General features: G+C 59.0%; 1 protein-coding gene across 5 annotated transcripts; it reads left to right on the plus strand.

Moving 5' to 3' along the window:
• The first annotated feature begins 1,102 nt into the window (after positions 1-1,102).
• LOC127603212 (protocadherin-15-like) lies at positions 1,103-18,219 on the plus strand. Of its 5 annotated transcripts, XM_052069321.1 has the most exons (39): positions 1,196-1,534; positions 2,425-2,584; positions 2,827-2,841; positions 2,959-3,024; positions 3,087-3,247; positions 3,352-3,507; positions 3,806-3,925; positions 4,018-4,128; positions 4,207-4,377; positions 4,479-4,587; positions 4,786-4,898; positions 5,053-5,259; positions 5,395-5,529; positions 5,668-5,817; positions 5,895-5,986; positions 6,152-6,253; positions 6,548-6,680; positions 6,821-6,900; positions 7,251-7,344; positions 7,505-7,633; positions 7,734-7,853; positions 7,919-8,104; positions 8,184-8,420; positions 8,489-8,605; positions 8,690-8,830; positions 9,010-9,122; positions 9,297-9,406; positions 9,547-9,687; positions 10,618-10,745; positions 10,920-11,132; positions 11,240-11,328; positions 11,403-11,579; positions 11,659-11,877; positions 12,144-12,254; positions 14,376-14,397; positions 14,746-14,784; positions 14,898-14,971; positions 15,675-15,810; positions 17,334-18,219. In XM_052069321.1, the coding sequence occupies exons 2-39, from the start codon at positions 2,440-2,442 to the stop codon at positions 17,958-17,960; spliced, it is 5,289 nt and encodes a 1,762-aa protein (XP_051925281.1). In that variant the 5' UTR covers positions 1,196-1,534; positions 2,425-2,439; the 3' UTR covers positions 17,961-18,219. The 5 variants fall into 5 exon arrangements, with proteins under 5 accessions (XP_051925279.1, XP_051925277.1, XP_051925278.1 ...); XM_052069319.1 differs by lacking the exons at positions 14,376-14,397; positions 14,746-14,784; positions 14,898-14,971; positions 15,675-15,810; positions 17,334-18,219 and adding an exon at positions 12,511-13,877 and having other exon boundaries at positions 1,103-1,534; positions 3,385-3,507; XM_052069317.1 differs by lacking the exons at positions 14,376-14,397; positions 14,746-14,784; positions 14,898-14,971; positions 15,675-15,810; positions 17,334-18,219 and adding an exon at positions 12,511-13,877 and having other exon boundaries at positions 1,105-1,534.
• The last annotated feature ends 909 nt before the right edge of the window (positions 18,220-19,128 follow it).

Genomic DNA, 19,128 nt, shown 5'->3' on the forward strand with positions numbered 1-19,128 from the left:
AAATCGACAATATTTCATAACAAAAAGGAATTTCACCTTTGTTTGCTTTTATGACTGGCTGCGTTTGGAGCGCAGCAGATGACACGACCGCACACGCACGTTCTTGCCTTTACAGCTTCGTATTGCTCACTCATGATCCTCCATTTTCATCGGTTAGTTGGGTAACACCGCGCCCACCTGAGGGGAAAAAACAAACAAACAAAAAGTAGATCGTTAGGAGTTTGACATTCCATGCCAAATGATCAAATATCGAAAAATGATATCACGTGAGACGGCACATCATTCACTTCCACGGCCGGGAATATAGAATTCCCCAGGCCAAGCCCAACCCCCCTCCAAAACTCGAAAGGCGCTTAAAAGCGTCCGCCTGTGGGGGGCGGCATGCACCGACTTCTGGGAGGCGGTAGAATTTGGGGGCTCTCTGCGCGGGAGGGGGGGGGTCATTTAGTGAGGAAGTGGGCAAAAAGCTTGGAGGCGCTTGGTTGTGGTGCTGCAATCAATATGAGGCTTTAATTATTAAGTGGGTGCGCGGGTGCGCATTAGCAGGCCCGGAGGTGCATCAATAATTCAGACCATTTGGACAGACCTGCGCAAATTGAAAGAGGAGAGTCAATCGCAGGAATGGAACCCATTCAAAACTACCTAGCAAGTTATGAATCGAGAAATACGATAACAGTTTGGGGGGGGGGTTACGTTCAAGTAGAGGCTTTAACTCCACATTTGGGAGGGCTTTGCACCACGCTTCCGTTATTTGCTTTTCTGCAAATACTTTGATTTGCATATTTTTAAATTTATATGGCGGTTTTCATGTCACATGAAAAGGTATTTGCGAGAAAAGAAAAGGAACCGGAGCTTGGCGCCAGTGATCTTTTGCTCGCCGTTCCCCGGAGCCCAGCGGGATCTGCGCCTAATCCCGTCGAGCAGACGGGAGCGGTTGGACGCGCGGGTCAGATCCCGGAAGGATGCGGACATCATCCGGCTCTCGTCGTTTTGACGCGCTTGAATTTGACTTTGTATTTTGAAAGCGCGGCCGCCTGCGGCGTCGACCATTTGCCATTAGCGCGCGGCTAGTCGGGGGCGTTGGGAAGGCAAAGTGCCTGATTTTCACCAGCAATCAGCACGTGACTGCACACGCTTCTTGGCCGGCAGTACATTTGAGAGCGACTCTGCCGCCCCTCTCGCTCTCTCGCCCCTCCCACCCCCCCAACTCGCCTCCACCGGCTGCGTCCCGGCTCCGGTTGCCAAAGCAGAGGGAGAACACAAGAAGAGGTGTACCGTTACGCCGCCACAGAGCTCACGTATTTTTTTCCACGCAAAGCCAACGACCGCCCGTTCATCGGCGCGGCGGGAAGGCGGCACCGCTCTCGTCTTTTTCCTCGAGGAGTCGCGAAGCCCCCCCGTCCTCGTCGCGCAGGCGCGTCTGGATGAGTTACGCGGATGTCATTCGCCGGACCCTTTTTTTCCCGGATGTGGCGGCGACCGAGCGCGGAAAAGTGGACGTTCGGCCCGTGGCCGCGACGCCGAGGATAACGCGGTGAGTGCGGCGGCGGTGGCAACGCGCCTTCCAAGTGCTCGCAGCCAAAGGTCATGCCAAGTGGGCTTCGGGGTCTGACGAGAGCCCCCCCCCCCAAAAAAAAGTCAGATGATGGGGGCAAGTTGCGCTTTTCCACTCCAATTCTCCCAATTCGCTTTGGCGTATGGGGAACAAAAGCCCACTTGGGCCCCCCCCCCTTTCTCCCAATGGCCGGCGCGCGTGCGTTTTCAACAAGTAAGCGAGCGGCAACGCAAGCCGGTTTACCTGGCGGCAGCCGGCGCCTGGGATTAGGAAGGGGGGGGGTCATCCGATTAGCTCAATGAAGGCAAGCTGTCGCCGCCTCCTGCTGCCTCCGACAGAGGGAGAAAGTCAAAGGTTGCCGGCGGGGGAGGGGGGAGCTACGCGGGAAAAAAAAGCACGGCCCGCCACCCGTTGTTCCGAGACGGCTCCGGAGACGGGTGGCTCGTCAATCGATTACGGGCCGGACAGAGATAGATGGCGTCCATGGATGGATGAGCAAGTGCGCTCATTCATATTAAGGCTCGAGGCGGCGCGAGACGGCCATCGATTGGCCCATTTCAACTTGCGCGCGGCTAAAAAGGCCCATAGAAGGATCAATCGACTAAGAATGGCCTCTTACTGATTGACTCTTAATCGCCGCATCCAAAGTGCTGCACATGGAGCCATTGAACACGCACAATCGACAGTCAAACTCATCGGTAATAAAGACGCTAGAAAGCAGCGAACAGGAAAAGCAAGAACGAATCAAAGTCACGGCTCAGCATGTTTACACGGGGAAGGCGGAGTCGGGACACACGCGCGCTCGCAACACAAACAACAACACCAAGCCGTCGCGTGGTGGCATTTTTTTCTTCCTCCTCCCCGCGCAGAGGAAGGTGGTGAAGATGCTCTCCGCGGGGTCGCCGTCACGCGCCGGGGTCAAACGGCCCGGGGTCAAACGGCCCGGGACCATGCCAATCCCAGGCGCTTATCAGCCGCTCTGGCTGCTGCTGCTGCTGCTATCAACTTGTCGGGCCCAAGACGCCAACGGTAAGCATATTTTCTGTCCACTGAATATAGAGAGTCGTGGCTAAATATATTACACGTGACAATTGCCGAAAAAGAGTTGTCTTTGTTGGCCACAAGTGCACGAGAGAGGAGGTGGCTGCTTTAGAGGGCCGAGCAACATGAAGGAAACCTCAAAAGCCCTTTCTTGCCAATCTTTCCTCCCCCCTTTTTGGACTTTTCCTTCATGTGTCCTTTTCTGCCTCCCGCCGGGTCCCGTGCTGCAGACTGGCAATACGAGGGTGAGAACTATTTGCACTTTCCCTCCTCTCCATCAATGTCAGCCGGTGGAAATCGTCTTTGAAGCGCAACGGGCCGCGCACTCGTCCGACGCTAGCGTCTCTTTTTGTCTCTGTCAGAATGTAAACTTTCCCGACCGGGTCCTCCCGCTACCATCGTGGCCATAGACGAGGAGAGTCCCAACGGTAAGGCCCGTCTTTGGGAGCGACGGCCACTCGCTTAGAGAACAAACAACTTTCCCCCCCAGGAACGTTGTTGGTGGAGAACATGCAAATCAACGGCGTGGCGGAGGGTCCGGAGCGGACCATCTCCCTGTCTCTGAGGGACAACCGCGACCGCTGGGTGATTCTGGACTCTTCCAAACAAGCCCTTTACCTCAACAGCACCGGCCGCGTTCTGGACAGAGACGTAAGTTGGGCCGACGTGGCCGATTGGGACGGCTGCGGCGCGATCGGCAAAGTGAGACGGGAAAGACCAAAGCCGGCCCGCGGCTCTCGTTTTTTGTTTCGCAGCCTCCCTGGCACATTCAGTCCATTGTGGTTCAGGTGCAGTGTACCAACGAGCTGGTCGGCACGGTCATCCTGCACGAGGTGCGAATCGTGGTGCGCGATCGCAACGACAACGCGCCGCGTTTTCAGCGGCACGGATACTACGTGGCCGTGAGCGAGGTAAGGCGGCGCCCGCCCTCCCGCCGCACATACACAACAAGAGAGCAATCCATCGGTCACCGAGACGCTCAAACTAAGATCAAATGCGAGTCAAACGGCAACGAAATGGCAAGGGAGCGCAGGAGAAGGACTTTTCACTGAGCGCTCAATCCCGAACGGGCCTTAACTTGTTTGCCGCAAAGGAGCAAATTGGGACGATGCCATTTGGAGAAGGCGGGGTCACACTTGCCTGGGTTTAGCACGGAGCCAATCCGACGGGCCACCGCCGGCGGATGACAAGCGCGTGTGGTGCTTGCAGTTGACTCCGGTGGGCACCACCATCTTCTCCGGCTTTTCGGGCAACGACGGAGCCACCGACATCGACGACGGTCCTAACGGGCAGATAGAATACACCGTTCAGTACAACCCCGCAGACCCGGTGAGTTCTCAACGCACGGAAACGCTCGGCGGCGGCGGACGCTTCTCGTGCCATCGGCGGAACGTCAACGTGCGTTTTGTGTCCCCCTTCAGACGGCCAACGGAAGCTTCGACATCCCGCTGACGTTGTTCGGCGCCGTGGTGCTCAGAGAACGCCTCAACTACGAGGACAAAACGCGCTACCTGCTCGTCATACGCGCCAATGTGAGTTGCGCCGCCGCGAGGCGGCTCCGGCTAACGGCGAAGCGTCGCGACCGATCCGGCAAATGTCGCTCACGGTAGGACCGGGCGCCCGACCCTGGCGAGCGGCGCACGGCCAGCGCCACGCTGACCGTGGACGTCCTGGACGGCGACGACCTGGGGCCCGTCTTCCTGCCCTGCGCGGCGGTGGGCCGCAGCCGCGACTGCAGCCCCGTCACCTACAAGTCCAACGTGCCGGAGCTGAGCGAGCCGGTAAGGGACGCCGCCGCTTCGGCCTTTTCTGCGCAAACATGCCCGAACGCACGCAGCCGTCTAAATCCATCTAACGTACGCCATCGTGTTGCCGCCTCCAGAATAAGGTGAACCCCCTCAATGTGACTCCGCCCATTCTGGCCGTGGATCAAGACCGCAACATCCAACCTCCGTCGGACAGGCCGGGAATTCTCTACTCCATCCTCATTGGTGGGTCGAAAAACCGCAACAAGTCTTTCGGTTTGTATCGCGGATCGATTTGAATGGCATTGCGTCTCGGCGAAGACGCAGATGGCGATACGGTGCGATGCCGCATACGTCTTACGAGCGTCCGCGTCCCACCCGCGGAGAGCTTTAATATTCCGCAGCGCGACCCCTGACCTTTCTTTTTGTTCCCTCCCCTCGCAGGCAAACCAGAATTCTACGCCGAATATTTCACCTTGAACAGAAGCACCGCCGAGCTGTTGCTGCGGAAGCCCGTCGACAGACAACTGTGCCGCAAATTCGATCTGATTGTGAAGGTGAGCGATTGAACACGGGGGGCCAAGGCTTTTGCGCATCGGAAGAGCGGGACTACGGCGCGCCCTTTTCACAAGGCCGCCAATGGACAAGAGCATATTTGCCATTGCCGTCTGTCAATAGCCCCCCCGCCGTCCCCCCCGTTCTGGCTTGCAGGCCGAGCAGGACAACGGGCACCCGTTACCGGCTTTCGCTAGCCTCCAGATCGAGGTGCTGGACGAGAACGACCAGGCGCCGTACTTCCTGGAGAGCAGTTACCGCGGCTACGTGGCGGAGGGCTCGCCGGCGGGAACCAGCGTGGCCGTCGACGCCGGCCTATCGGAGCCTTTGGCAGTCGTGGCGCTGGACAACGACGTGGAGGAGGTGAGCTTCGGCGCTCACCAGATGATCATGGGCGTGCGGTCGCCGCTAAAGTTTCTCCTCAGGAATGGAGACGGGAGCGTTTGCGCTTCCCCGAGTCCCGGCTAACGGTGGCCTACGTCTGCGTCCTCCTACCAGACGCGGGACCCTCAGCTGCAGCTGTCTTTGGACAGCTACGCGGACGTGTTTGCCGTGACGCCCGTGGGAATCGCAAGATACTTGACTCTGGCGCGGCCGTTGGATCGAGAGGCGCGGGACACGTACGCCTTCACGGTAAGTCCGATATGCTCGCCCCCCCCCCCTCCCTTACTTTAGCGATGAGTCGCATTGGACAGACGCAGATACATTCCGAGGCCCTCTACTGGCCATCGTTACGTCCCCGGCCAAACGGTAGCCTTTTTGTGGTCGTAGCTGCGAGCATCAGACGGCGTCCAGCGGAGCGCTCCGGTGGCCGTGACCGTCACCGTGCTGGACGCAAACGACAACACGCCGACGTTCGCCAACGTGTCCTACCACGTCCAGCTGTACACTGACGCGGCGCCCGGAGAAACGGTGCTGCAGGTGAATTGGGACGCGCCCTCGGCACTTTTGGCCGCTGGAAATCGGGCGCCGGGCTCAATCCGCCGCGCTGATTGCAGCTGTCGGCGGTGGATGAGGACGAGGGTCCCAACGGCCGGGTCGCCTATCGGATCGTGGCGGGGGATCGGGGACAGTTTCTGCTCGGCAACAGGTAACCGCACTTTTTTTATCTCGACAAGCTTTTTGAACAAAACGCTTTCAAACTGGCCCGTGCGCTAGCTTCTTACAAAGTCCCCATTTAGTGGTAGCGCGCGCATGGATGAATGGTGTTCTTTTTCTCACTCGCCGTCTCTGAAACTTTGTTTTGCCTTGGCAGCAGCGGCATCCTGACCGTAGCGGCGGGCGCGGACCTATCTGTGGGTCGGAGCTACGCCTTGACCGTGGAAGCTTCGGACAACGGGGCGCGACCTCACAGAAGGTCAAAAAGGCTTTTGTCCGCCGTTGTCGTTTTGCTCGCGCCGCGCATCGAGCTCTCGGCCGAAGCCGCCTTCCCAAAGACGACGCTCCACTTAATGAAGAGAAGGGCCCCGAGCGTCATTACCTTGCGGGGGGCTCTGACTCAAATGAAGGGAGACAAAGACAAAAGCTTTCCTTGAGCTCGGCCGGAGCACTTTGCAAGGCAAAAGTTGCTCTTGTTGACTTGATCGAGTGCAACAACAAGAAGAAAAGCCCAAAGCTCAAATTTGCGGTGGTCTCGTGTCATCCTGTCAAGGTCGTCTATTACAACGGTCTACATTGAAGTGTTGCCGCCCAACAACCAGAGTCCTCCGCGCTTTCCCCGCCAGCGCTACAGCCTGGAGATTAGCGAAGCAATGAGGACGGGGGCCTCGCTGCTTAACCTGCAGGTAAGCGCATCGCTGCATCCGCGGTGACTCTCGGTCATGGCGCCCATTGGCCACCGGGAGCGCCGGCGCCTGCTTTTTGTGAGCGCCGCATAGCCGCGGGAAACAAATGCTAACGCCGCGGCCTTAAATCGTCGTCTCAGGCCACCGATCGAGAGGGGGACGCCATCGTCTACAGGATCGACGGTGGGGATCAGCGTGAGCAGTTTTTACTGGAGAGCGGGTAAGCTTGCGGTCGTGAAGCCGGATGGCGCGCCTTTGGGAGTGGGGCGTTACTCATCCCATCCGTCCGTCGTCTACTTGGGGAGGCCGTCATGTGAGCGGCGGTACGAGCTAACAAGGACGATTTTTGGAGCCAGAGAGACAATAACGGCTCCTCCAAAAGTGCCATGTGAGAGAGCCACATGCATTACCAAAGGCGCACTGCTCTATTTATTCATTTACATGGCATGAAAAATGCATCGCCACCACCGGGGAGGTCTATTTACATTTCTCAAAGGGGGTAGGGGGGGGTGACGCAGGGAATTGTATTATTGAATAATGAATTCTTTCATGACATTCCCTCTTGCTCAGCTCGGGGTATTTGGTCCTGGCCAAACCTCTCGACAGGGAGACACTGGACCACTACACCCTGGTGGTCACGGCCTCGGACGAGATGCCCGACGGGGTAACAACACTCACGTCACATCATGGATGCTTTCAAGTATTTTCTGAAGAATGATGAGCTTTTTGTTTACATTTGGTTGATAGAGAGGTCGCAACTGAAAAAACACACACACACACACGTATATAAATGTATATGTGTGTGTGTGTGTGTGTATGCGCAGACCTCCAGTGCGACGGTGAACATTGTGGTGACTGACGTCAACGACAACGACCCGCTGTTCGATCCCTCAATGCCGGTGAATCTGACTGTGAGCGAAAAGCAGGATCGGGCATTCGTCGGACAGGTCAAGGTAGCAACAAACGCGCAAACGCACAAACGCACGGACAGAGAGCGAGCGCAAGAATGAAACAAAGGTGTCTGGGCACGACGCCATTTTGGATCAACACTAGGCCAGCGATCCTGATCTGGGGGCGAACGGGCAGGTCCGCTACCGACTGGTCAACCATCAAAGGCTTTTCTCCATCGACGCCGCGGGAGCCATCAGAAGCGCGCTGCCGCTGGACAGAGAGGTAGGCCACGCAAAAGGCAAACGGCAAACGGGGCGGCGGCGACATGTGGGACTCTCCTCCCCAAGGCGAAGGCTCACTACTTTCTGACGGTGGAGGCTTGCGACGGCGCCGCCGACCCGCGGCGCTCCAGGCTGACGCTGTCGGTCACGGTTCTCGACGTGGACGACAACAGCCCCGTGTTCAGCCAGCGGGCGTACCGGGCGGAGCTGCCGGAGAACAGTCCAGAGGGCACCGTCATTCTCAGGCTGCGGGTGAGCGGGGGGCGCCGGAGCTCGGGGGGTCCGAGGGGCCGTCCGTGGCTCCCTCTCAGCCGCTGCGCGTCCCTCGCAGGCCACCGACGCCGATCTGGGCTCCAACCTCACCTATCGCATCCGAAGCGCCGGCGCCGGCGAGGAGATCCTGGGGCTCTTTGGCGTGGACCCCGTGACGGGGGACTTGTCCGTGCGCAAGGTGCTGGACTTTGAGGCCTTGACGCCGTCCAATTCTTCTCACACCTTCGCCGTGGAGGCGCTGGACAGCGCGGGGAGCATGCCTCCGGGCGTGGCCTCCGTCACCGTCGTCATCACGGTGCGTTCGATGTTCTTTGGGGCGCTCCTTTCTTCTTCTGCGCTGAGGCCGCCTGGCTTTCTCCGCAGGACGTCAACGACTTTGCTCCGGTCTTCGGCCGGCCCAAGTACCGCGGCTCGGTGGCCCCCGACGCCGTCAAGGGGACCCTGGTGGCCACGGTGACGGCCGACGACTCCGACCCCCCGGTGAGCCTCTCGTTTGAACGCCGCGGAATCCAAATTCATTGTTGGCATGCGAGACCAAGCGAGCGGCGTCTGTCGCGTCCGCAGGGAACGGCGGCCGGCCTGGTGCGCTACAGAGTGGAGCGGGGGGCCGATCGCTACGCGGCCAGCCTGTTTGAGGTGGAGGAGCACACGGGCAACGTCGTCACCAGAGTCAACCTCAACGAGGAGCCCAACCTCAAATTCACCGTAAGTCCACGTCAAGCCATCCCGCCGACATTCAAAGTATGCGCCGCCGAGCATTTCCAAGCTTTCCAGTCCTCTTGGGCCGAGGCGCGGTGCGAGCGGCCTTCTCCAAGTGGTTGGCAGTCAAAAGTGCGGCTCTCAACTCCTTGGAAATAAGCGGCGTCGGCGTGTGCGTTTGCCAGCTGCTGGTGGTGGCCTACGACCACGGCGAGCCGGTGAAGGAGAGCACCGCGCTGGTGGACATCACCGTCCTTCAGCCCTCCGTCATTCCCATCTTTACTCGAGAGCAATACAGGTACGCCATCCGCGGATCGCGCTTTTGCCATTTGGGTGGCCGTGAAAGCTACGGACGCCCTTCGTCGGGGAAGTAGCCACGGCGACTTTTGGCAAGGACTTGACAGATTTGACATCGGCGAGTCCACATTTGGCGCGGCTCAAGGCGGCCGCGGCCCGACCGATGTGTTCCCAGGTTTGCGCCCGTGAGCGAGGAAGCCGCGGTGGGAACCCCCGTGGGAGTCATCCTGGCCGCCGCCGTCAATCAAAGCATCGTCTACTCCATCGTGGAGGGCAACCGAGGAGGTGAGCGCACGGGTGCCTCGGTGATGCCTTTTGACTTTCTGCCGCCGGCGACAAAAAGGAGCTGGCCTACTTCCTCCGACGGAGGCGGCGATTTACACGGGTCATAGGTCGCCCCTCCCGACCTCTTCTCTCCCTTGCAGGTGCGTTTGCGTTAAACAATCAAACGGGCTTAATCTGCACGGCCAAAGCGCTGGACTACGAGGCCAACTCCAGCTACGTTCTCAAGGTCCGAGCGGACTCCGCGAGGGTGGACTCCTCCGACCTCCGAGCCCCTGCCAAGAGTACGTGAGTTCCCGGAGCCCGAGGCGGGTCGGCTCGCTGCGGGACAAGAACAACAACGGGACGACAACGAGCCGGCGTCCATCGGCGCGTCAGACAGTCCGCGTCCTTGCGGCCGTTTTGCCACTTTGGCAGCCAATTACGGCTGACGCGCTGGCGGGCGGAGCCTCGTTTGGCAGTTCGGTACAATGACAAGGACGCCGTTTGGTACAAAGCAGACGTGGGAGGACACGTCCGCCAGCCGCGGAAGCCAGCGCTGGCACAATTGGCACGTTTGACGGGACGGTTGGGTCGCGTGCTTTGCTCTCCATGAAACGCGCGAGAGACGTACGTACATTCCTCTCTCTGGAACGAGCTCCAGCTAAACGTTGGGCGACTCACTTGTATTCTTTGGCATTCCACTTGGCACGACTTGGACTTGTTCTTGCTTTTACTGTTACCCATTTGTTTGACTGTTTATTGTCGATGTTAAATTGCTCCGCGTACAGCACCAGAAATACAATTGAATTGAACGCGAGTCGACGCGTTAGCCGCTCTCGGCTAGCCGAAGCGTGACGTTGGCCTACCTTGTCCTTGTGGGATGAAGTTCCACGCCGTCGTCGTCGTCTTTTACTTTTGCGTTGCAACGCTTGTTTGACTTTTCCCCCCGAAAGGCATCACCCAAACGTCATCATCTTGGGCGTCCATCCCGGTAGCTCGCCAAGACGGGCGTCCTTTGTGCCATCTGCAGGGGAAAAGACAAAAGAAAGCGTGTCAAAATCCTGGCGGCACACTCACATCGGCCGTGGGATCACATTGACCGGGCGCTGGAGCCGCAGCCGTGACTCCAATTGCGCCGTTTGCACGTGGACGAGAGGCCCCGGGGCAACCGATCGGCGGCCTTCCCGTTTTCCTTCTTATTCCAAACTCAATTGGGCGCGCGTGCGTTTCAGGTAACACGGCGGTAGTGGTGATTGACGTGCGGGACGAGAACGACCACTGGCCGGTTTTCACCAGTCCTCTTTACATCGGAGGAGTGGCGGAGGATGCCAAAACGTTCACTTCCGTCTTGCAAGTGCAGGTACGGCCGGCCGCTAATCCGCCTTTTTGGTTGAAAGCGAGTCAGAAGCCGTCGACGGTTAGCCGTTTGCCGCGGAGCGCGTGACATTTGGTCGCCTTCAAGCGACGATGACGGCGTCGATCGAATTCCAAAAGGATGCCAATGGCGCCATCGCCGCCGCTCCTCCTCTCGCAGGCCCTGGACCGAGACACGGGCAACTACAGCGCCGTCACGTACCGCCTCGTCGACGCCCCCTCGGCCGGGAAAGATGGCTTCGTCATGGAGGCGCTCAGCGGCGTGCTAAAGACGGCCAGGATCTACCGCAACATGCGACGGTCCTACTTCAGGTTGGGGGTGGTCGCCACGGACGACGGCGGGCGGGGGCACAGCGGCCAGGCGGAGATTGTGGCGAGTATTTTCTACAGAGCCACGGGAGCGCAAGTGTTGGGCGTCCCCGTTGGCCGCATTTCCCCCGAGGTGCTCGTGGCGTCATTTGCCTTTTTCCTCTCTGGCAGGTGTCAGTGGTGAACCGATTGGACATGCAGGTGGTGGTGTCAAACGTCCCGCCCGCGTATGTGGACCGAAACAAAGACAAAGTGCTCAGGTAACAACCAGCTTTCAGGATTAGAATTTTTTTTGCTTTGCTGAGACGAAAGCCGCGGGCTTTTTCCTCGCCAGCGTTTTGGAGCACTACGTCGGGGAGCAGATTCCCGGAGCTCGGGTTTTCGCCGAAGCCATCGGTCCCCGTCGTCACGGCGACGGGCTGGAGCGCGAGGACTACACCAAATCGGACCTCACCGTTTACGCCATCGACCCGCTGACCAATAGAGCCGTGTCCACGCAGGAGCTGCGCAAGTAAGAAGCGCGCCGAGCGAGAAGCGCGCCGGACGCCAGCGGCGCTCGCCAATGGGCCTTTGCGTGCCTTGGGCAAAAGGTTTCTGGACGGAAAGCTCCTGGACATCAACAAAGCCTTCCAGGCCTTCATGCCCCCGGGGGGGCGCCTTCTGGAGGTCCGAACGCCGGAAGCGGCGAGCGGCGCCAAGAAGGCCGCGCGGACCGTGGGCTACACGGAGGGGGCGCTGTTGGCCATGGCCGTCATCATCATCGTCTGCTGCGTGCCCGCCATCCTCATCGTGATCGTCAGCTACAGGCAGTAAGCGCGCGACAACTCAATCAATCTCCAGACCTCAACTCAGTCGCGCGCACGCGGCATCGATCGGTGTGATCGATGCTTCAAAGAGTCACTCATCCGTCTCCCTGTGGCTCTCTCCGTTTTCCCCACTGCACCGCTCATCGGCAGATTTAAAGAGTGAGTGCAGTTTTCCGTGCGACGGTGCTTTTGCCGTTAGCAATGTAAGATTTGAAATGGCACATTTGCAGGCTATTGAGTGATGGCGAACCCTCCGCCTTCCTCCACAGGCGGCAAGAAGAGTGCGCCAAGAGCGCCCGCCTGCAGGTGGCACTGCCGAGCGGCAAACCCGGAGGGGGCGGCGCCGACAACTTGTACGAAGAGCTGGGCGACGACGCCACGTAAGTGTCGACGAGACTTCACCGTGGTTCCATCACGTCTGCCGTTAATAGTCGTGATCCGCTAGCTCCTTTGTAGCGCGCCGCTACGAAGGCGGGACGCCGTCTTCTCGAGCCCCCGCGCGCCCCATCCTAACTCCCAGAGTCAAACGCGGACATCCGCTCACCTCCCAAAGACCTGACGTGAACCCGGCTCCGTATTCTTGTCGCCCCTCCCCGTCTTTCATTTGTACTTTTTCCTCCCGTTCGCCGGCCGCAGCGCGGGAAGCTCGGACGAAAGCGATCGGCGACGACTCATCTCCGATTTCGCCACCCGAGCCATCGCGGCCCATCGGCAGTGCGTGGCCAACGGCGGCGTGCGCAACAAACTGCCCAAGTCCGAGTCCAGCGTCACCTTCCTGTCCGACGAAAACCCCCTGACCATCCCAAATCCCATCTACCGCGAGGACGGAACCTCCAGCAGCCCGGAGACTTTTGGGCGCTTCTCCCCTTCCGGGAGGGGTCTTCGGGAGGCCCGGTTGAGGATCGGCTCCCCCGGAGGAGGCGGGGGATCCGGCGGGCGCAGCGGCAGCGGCAGCGACAGCGGCAGGGGCTCCTGGGGCGGCCACAGCTGGACCCTCCCCAGCAGGCTACGTCGCGGGGAGCCGTACGAGGCCTCCAGGAGGCAAGTGGTGATGGATCCCGTGCAGTGGCAACTGGAGCTCCTGAAGGCCCGATTCCGAGAGAGCAAAGACGGCGACTCGCGGATGGCCAGCCTGGGCCTCGGAGCCAAGCTGACGGTCAAGCAGCAGGCCCGCCACTTTGAGGAAATGAGGCAAAAGCTCATTTCTGCGGCACCCGACGGCGTTTGCGGCGTCCGGCCGAGCATCGTCATCACCCCGACGGACGGCGGCACGCCTCCGCCGAGCCGCGAGCCCACCCCGCCGACGTCGCGCGGCTTTGGGGCCGCACTTCAGGTGGATTGGGACGCCATCCCCGATCCCCCTTGCACTCCGCCGCCGCCACCGCCTCCCCCGTCTGCGCCCGCGCCTCCCCCTCCTCCTCCCCCACTTGCTGTCCACTCATCTCCCTCTCCGCCTCCTCTTCCTTCAATGCCATCTCCCCCCGGCGGCCGCCCTTTGCCCCCGCCTCCCCCTCCCCTCCCTCCTCCCCTGTCGCCCTCACGCGCGAGATCTTCCCCCTTTGTGCTCCCTCCGTTCTCGGAGGCGGCCGCCCTGCGCCCCGCGTCCCTCCGGCCCCCGCCCCCACCGCCCCCGCCGCCGGAGCCCCCCCGCAGGGAGCTGAAAGGCATCTTAAAAAACATCCAGAATATCGCCGACATCGAGAAGTCGGTGGCCAACATGTTCAGCCAGATCGATCGGAAGCAGGTGCCGCTCATAAAGGTCACAAAGAAGCGCGCGTCTAGCGACGCCGCGGACTCGACCGCGGACTCGGCCGACTCCTCGGACGCGTCGGCCGAAGGAGGAGCGGCGGAGGGACAAGGAGGAGGAGAAGTCAAGCCCCCGCCTCAGCAGATGCAGCCCAAGCCAAACATGAGCTCAACGGTGGTTGAGTTTGACAAAGCATTCTGCCCTCAGTCCACGGTCCTCTAGCCTTCAGCCCTTGGACACGCCCACGGCCACGCCCACACCCACCCAGTCATTTATTGATGGATTGATGATGATGATTTTTTTTTCTTCTTGGAATGATTACAGAGCTTCCCTTTCAGCACAACTCGCACCATCGGCCAGGGCTCCTTATTTCTTCTCTTATTGCATCAAGTTATTTTGGAAACGGCCTAGCGGCTGTCATCAGCGAAGCGTCCTGTCGTGCATCCGCGCTTGAAGAAAAAAAATGTCTTTTGGGGTCGACTTTACGTGGCAACTAGTGACAAAGAGGACTTCAACTCAGACTCAAACGTTACTGCCTTCAATAAAAATGCTTGCTATCGTCAGCCTTCGCGCGACCCGATACTTTTGGGGCCACACACTCTGCGCGTGTGCTTCAATGCATTTTGACATCTCAGCCAATGTCAAACGCGTGCCGGCGCGCATTTGAATCAAAACAAAAGGCATCACGCCAAATGTGACTTACGGTGCGTCTCTGCTCCTCTTCCCTTTTTGTCCCCTGGGCGTCGTCCCGCAGGCGTAGGCGCAGACAACAGGAGGTAGGTGTCGGCTCGCCGTCCGCTCTCCGGCGTGGCATGGGCCTGCTTCTTGGCTTCGCTTGCTTGCTTGCTCGCATGCTGGCCTCTCTTTTCTGTTCCTTGATGCTGAAAGAAAAGGGGGGAAAAAAAGTCGATGGTCATTGCCTTTTCCTCATCTGCGTCTTGAGCCGACTCAAACAAAGAACCCGGGGGCGCATTCCTCGCGTGCAAAGTTGACAACGTTGCATTTTTAGACGCCACTCATTTTTGTTGCCACCCAAAGACGCGACGGCATGACATTTTGCCAGAGGGCGCCGCACGTCTGCTCAATTCGGTTCTCATCCGCCGCTTCTTTTTCTCTTGCGGAAGACGCGACAACTCCTCCGACCTTCTCTCCTCACACCCGAGGTACTCTCGCTTGGCTTTACTTTGACCTCTTGCCGCCTCATTGCGGGAAGCGATTGGCGAGCGCGTCGCCCTGCGCGCGTCGGCGTCGTATTAACGGCCCGTCCTTCCGCCAGGAGTTATCCGTGGAGTCCGGCATCGATCCGGGCCACGACTACTATACGCAAGAGTACTGCAACTACGATCAAGGGTCAGTAATCCCATCCTTATTATTCATTTCGGGGAAACATTTACGGTGTCCCTCAAGGTCCTACGCCAAGACCCATCGTGTTCCCACTGTGCCCTCATGATTGCGCTTTTAAGCAACGACGGTCGTTTGCGTCTGCCGCCCAGTCCAAAGTAAACTCAAACTAGCCGTCGAGGTATTGCGAAAAAAACGATATTGTCGTTACTGTGACAAACCTTCTGCGGTTATCTTTTGCCGCAGAAGCCAGGCCGGCGCATTTCTCCGTGTAGAAGAGAAGCTCACCAAGTGCAAGGCTGGCTCGTTATTTCTTCAGCACACGTACGCGCGCTCGGAAGCAGACGAAGCTAATTAGGTCTCGCTAGTGGAGCGACGGCGCTAATCGGGCAGCCCGCATTCACAATAGGCCAGATGCTGCCGGCTCGCAGCAAAATGACACGGCGCGATCCTGCGGGATTCACATCCAATGGCCGCCCGCGTCTGTTGCATTTGTTTGGGTTCAAGCGCTGCCGGAAGACAAAGCAATCGACAAAGTTTCCGACAAACGCAGAAGGCTGTCGGAAAGTTGTCGGCAAACAATGCGCAAAACAAACCGTGATAATCTCCATGAAATGCAAAGAAGGGGCAGCGCGAGCAGTTCCACTTGCAGTTTATTTTGAAAAGCAAACAAAAGACGCCACTTTGAAGATGCTCTTGTGTGCGTCTGCAGCTACGACCTCCCTCGGTACGGCAGCGGACGAAAGCTCATCTCGCCCTGCGGCCTCTCTGATGAATACGGAGAGGTGGTGGTCGATGACGACGGCGGCTGCTACTACTACTACCGGCCGCGGGGAGCCCACGCGCAGGTAAGCACGGCAGGCTAGGACCCAACACGAGCTGAAGTGGACGCTTCATTCTGTCAAATTGACATGGAAATGTCCCCGCTCCCAACTCCCGCGTGCTTCCCGTTTAAAAAGGATGCGACTCACAACACAAGAGCGCCACCTAAGGCTTAGCCCGTTCGGTCCACTGCATCATTTCCTACTCTAAAATATTTGCTCTGTTTTTTGGGACCATGCCTCCGCGGCAGCAGGTTCCGAGACAATTTCAAGGAGGCAGATTACCACCCCAGCGCCCCTACGGCCGGACTCGTCCCCGATCTCCGAACGGCACCGTGAAAACAAACGCCACCCCCCTCGCGACTGACAAAGCGCAAGCGCCCCAGGACGGCTTCCGTTTGGGCCCCGCGGCCAGGCTGAAGGCTCTCGTGCGTTCGCTGATGCCCTCTGGTCAAGCGGACGGGCGGCCCCCGGGCGTCCACCTGCCGTGGAACAAGGCCAGAATCGAACCGGTGCAAGGTGAAGGCGGAGGGGGGGTGGATGAGAAAGAGGGAAAGGGGTCGGCGAGGAGAAATAACGCAGTCGCGAGAAGACGGGAAGAAAATGAAAGGCTTGGTATCTGGAGGGCTGCGGCGCAGATGCAAACTTGGGCGAGGATGAAGGACAGCGGAGAGGGGGCCGGGCCGGAGCGCCCGGGAGAGCTTCCTGCTTTGGTCCCTCGTGGCGCTCTTGCCATCGACGGCAGTTATCGGCGCAAACAAAAGCCCAACGGTGTCCCCGCCGCCGCAGTCTGGCGCAAAGGCAGAGACGGAGGGGGCGAGGGGGGGACGGATGACTCGGCGCTCGGCGAGATGAGCGTCTCTGCATCCGTGTCGGATGCGGCGGAAAGGAGGCGGCGGGGGTGGGGGCGGGGGCGCGGGCGCAGGCGCAGCTCTGCACAGGGATGGCGCGCGACACCAAAACGCTTTGGCCGGCGACGCCGTCCCATCTCGCAACTGGGCAACTCCAGCATTTGCAGCCAGCGCAAAGAGAGCCAGTCGCACGAAGGGGAGGCGCCGTCACAGAGCGACGGGCCGCCGCAAGACGCCGGCGGTCCAAAAGCCGCATCCGCAAGAGAAGGAGCCCGGGAACATCACAAGAACGGGGAGGAAGGCGCTTCTTCCAAAACACATCCAGAACTCTCGAACAAAGACCACAAGGAGCGGTCAGCGGCGCACAACGGCGACCTCTCCGACACCTTGGCGCCCATTATGGAGGACAGCGAGGGGGAGACCAGCGCCTAGAGAGCAGGGCGCCATCGGGACTTTCCGCTCTCCCTCAGGATGCGGTTCTTTGCCATGACGTAAGATTTGGAGCGCGCCTGGCCTGGCTTTTTGGCTTTCTCGCTTTGGGTTCCTGTTGAGTTTGTGCTGCGCCTGTCGCTCGGTGGTCAAAAAGGAGCTTTTGGCTACTGCTGCTTTTTGGAGTCTTTCCTTGCTGCCTCACTCCTTCTTTCCTGACCTCAAAACTCAATCCCTTTCCACTGACTCGCGTTTGTGTCCATTTCGCAGCACGGCGGCCCAAAGCGTCGGATGGAGCTGCTGTTGGAGCGCGAGTACGAGACCGCTTCCAGCGGCGACGACAGCGCCGCGGTGGCCCTACGCGGCCGCTCCGCCGCCACATTTAACCGCAGCGACGTCAACGGTGGCCTCTACGTGGCCCGCAATGGCTCGGCGTTGCGCACGCGCCGCTCAGCGGCGCCCAGCGGGCCCCCGTCGCTCCCCTTCAGCTCGCGGCCGACCGGGCATTTCAAAAAAGCGGACGAAACGGCGGCCACGCCGGAGGAGAAATTGCCCCTGAGCGCCTTTGAGAGCTCGGGGACGTCGGGGACGGCCGGCCCCGCGAGCCTTTGGTTGGCCAACTCCGACATCCATAAGACGGTCAACGTCTTCGACGCGCGACAAAGCGGCGTTTGCTCCGGGCGCGCCGGCGACGCGGGCACGGCCGGGGGACCGCGGAACGGGACGGCCGATGACAGAGGACCGGGAGAGGGCGAGAGAGTGGACGGCAGTAACGGCGAGGGAGAGCGAGGCCCGGTCATGAGGGATCTTCCCGCCCGTCCCAGTGAGAGGACGCAGACGGATGAGCTGCGGAGGGGGCCCTGGAACAAGCTTCACATCCCCATGACCAAACTATGACTGACATCCATGACAACAACAATCTTCGGTGCGCGCTCAATGGCCATTGTTCAACAAAAGGAAAGCAGCATGTCAGACCCCCGCCCCCCTCCTGCATTTTATGCAACTTTCAGCTGAAAAAGTCCTCAAACGTCGCCTTCAATTGGGATCTTCCCCAGCTCATCTTGACAACTGTCTTTGCATCGACTTGTGACGTCTGCTTTGGTCTGTTCGTCAAGCTGCTTGGCAAACGGTGTCAACATTCAAATGTCATCCCATGGGCGTCCATTTCCTTTTTATGGAGCTGCACGGATGAGAATGGCAGCCTTTAGCGCGACCAAGTCAAGTGACATGTCGAGTTAGCGGCACGTGAAAAAAAGTTCCAACGTGAACACTCGCTCTCCCTCCCTTTCACCATATTCAGCCTGGGTGGCAAACACGTCGTTGCAAAGACGCTTTCTTAGCTTGCCGTCGAGTTACGCGACAGTCAGTCAGCCAATATTAAAGACCAGCACAAAAAAACTTGAGACAGAACAACGACAAAGAAAACAGCGTTACCTTGCAGCTGAGCGAAGCGGTGCCATTGCCGTCCTGGAAAGCAGCGCGTGTGCGTTATCCGCTACGGCATCCTGGTAAAAACAAACAGAGAAGCACCCGGAAGTGCACCCGGAAGTGCAATCGGTGTGCAGAGCATTCCAAACAACAACACTTGACCTGACCTGCGCCTCATTAGCCTGGAAACTCTCACGACTGCAGCGTCAACTTTCCACCGACAGAGGGCGCTGTTTAAACTTGAAAAGGTGCCTTCGCTCGAGCTCGAGACCTGCGCCTCTGTTGACCTGCGACAACGATTCAAAGGTGTGACCACAATTTTCACAAGTTATCTTACGTGTAAGATATATTTACTTTGGGATTGGGATCGACAGTATATCCCACGCATCCATTTTCCGATCCTCTTTATCCTCACAAGGGTCACGGTTGGGGAGTGAGCCTATCCCAGTCGTCTTCGGACACCTGAAACTTTCTATCCACAGTCTTGCTGCTGTGGACTGTAAATTTGCCCAGTTTGGCTCGCTTAATACAACAGAATTAACGGGAATAATTACGGCTTTTAGATGGATTGAACCAATCGACCAATCACAACAAGTAAGACATCGTACACGTCCAATCGCAGAGCTGTTTACAATCG

The sequence above is a fragment of the Hippocampus zosterae genome, chromosome 7 (assembly GCF_025434085.1).
Source record: "Hippocampus zosterae strain Florida chromosome 7, ASM2543408v3, whole genome shotgun sequence".
In the NCBI taxonomy this organism is placed as follows: Eukaryota; Metazoa; Chordata; class Actinopteri; order Syngnathiformes; family Syngnathidae; genus Hippocampus; species Hippocampus zosterae.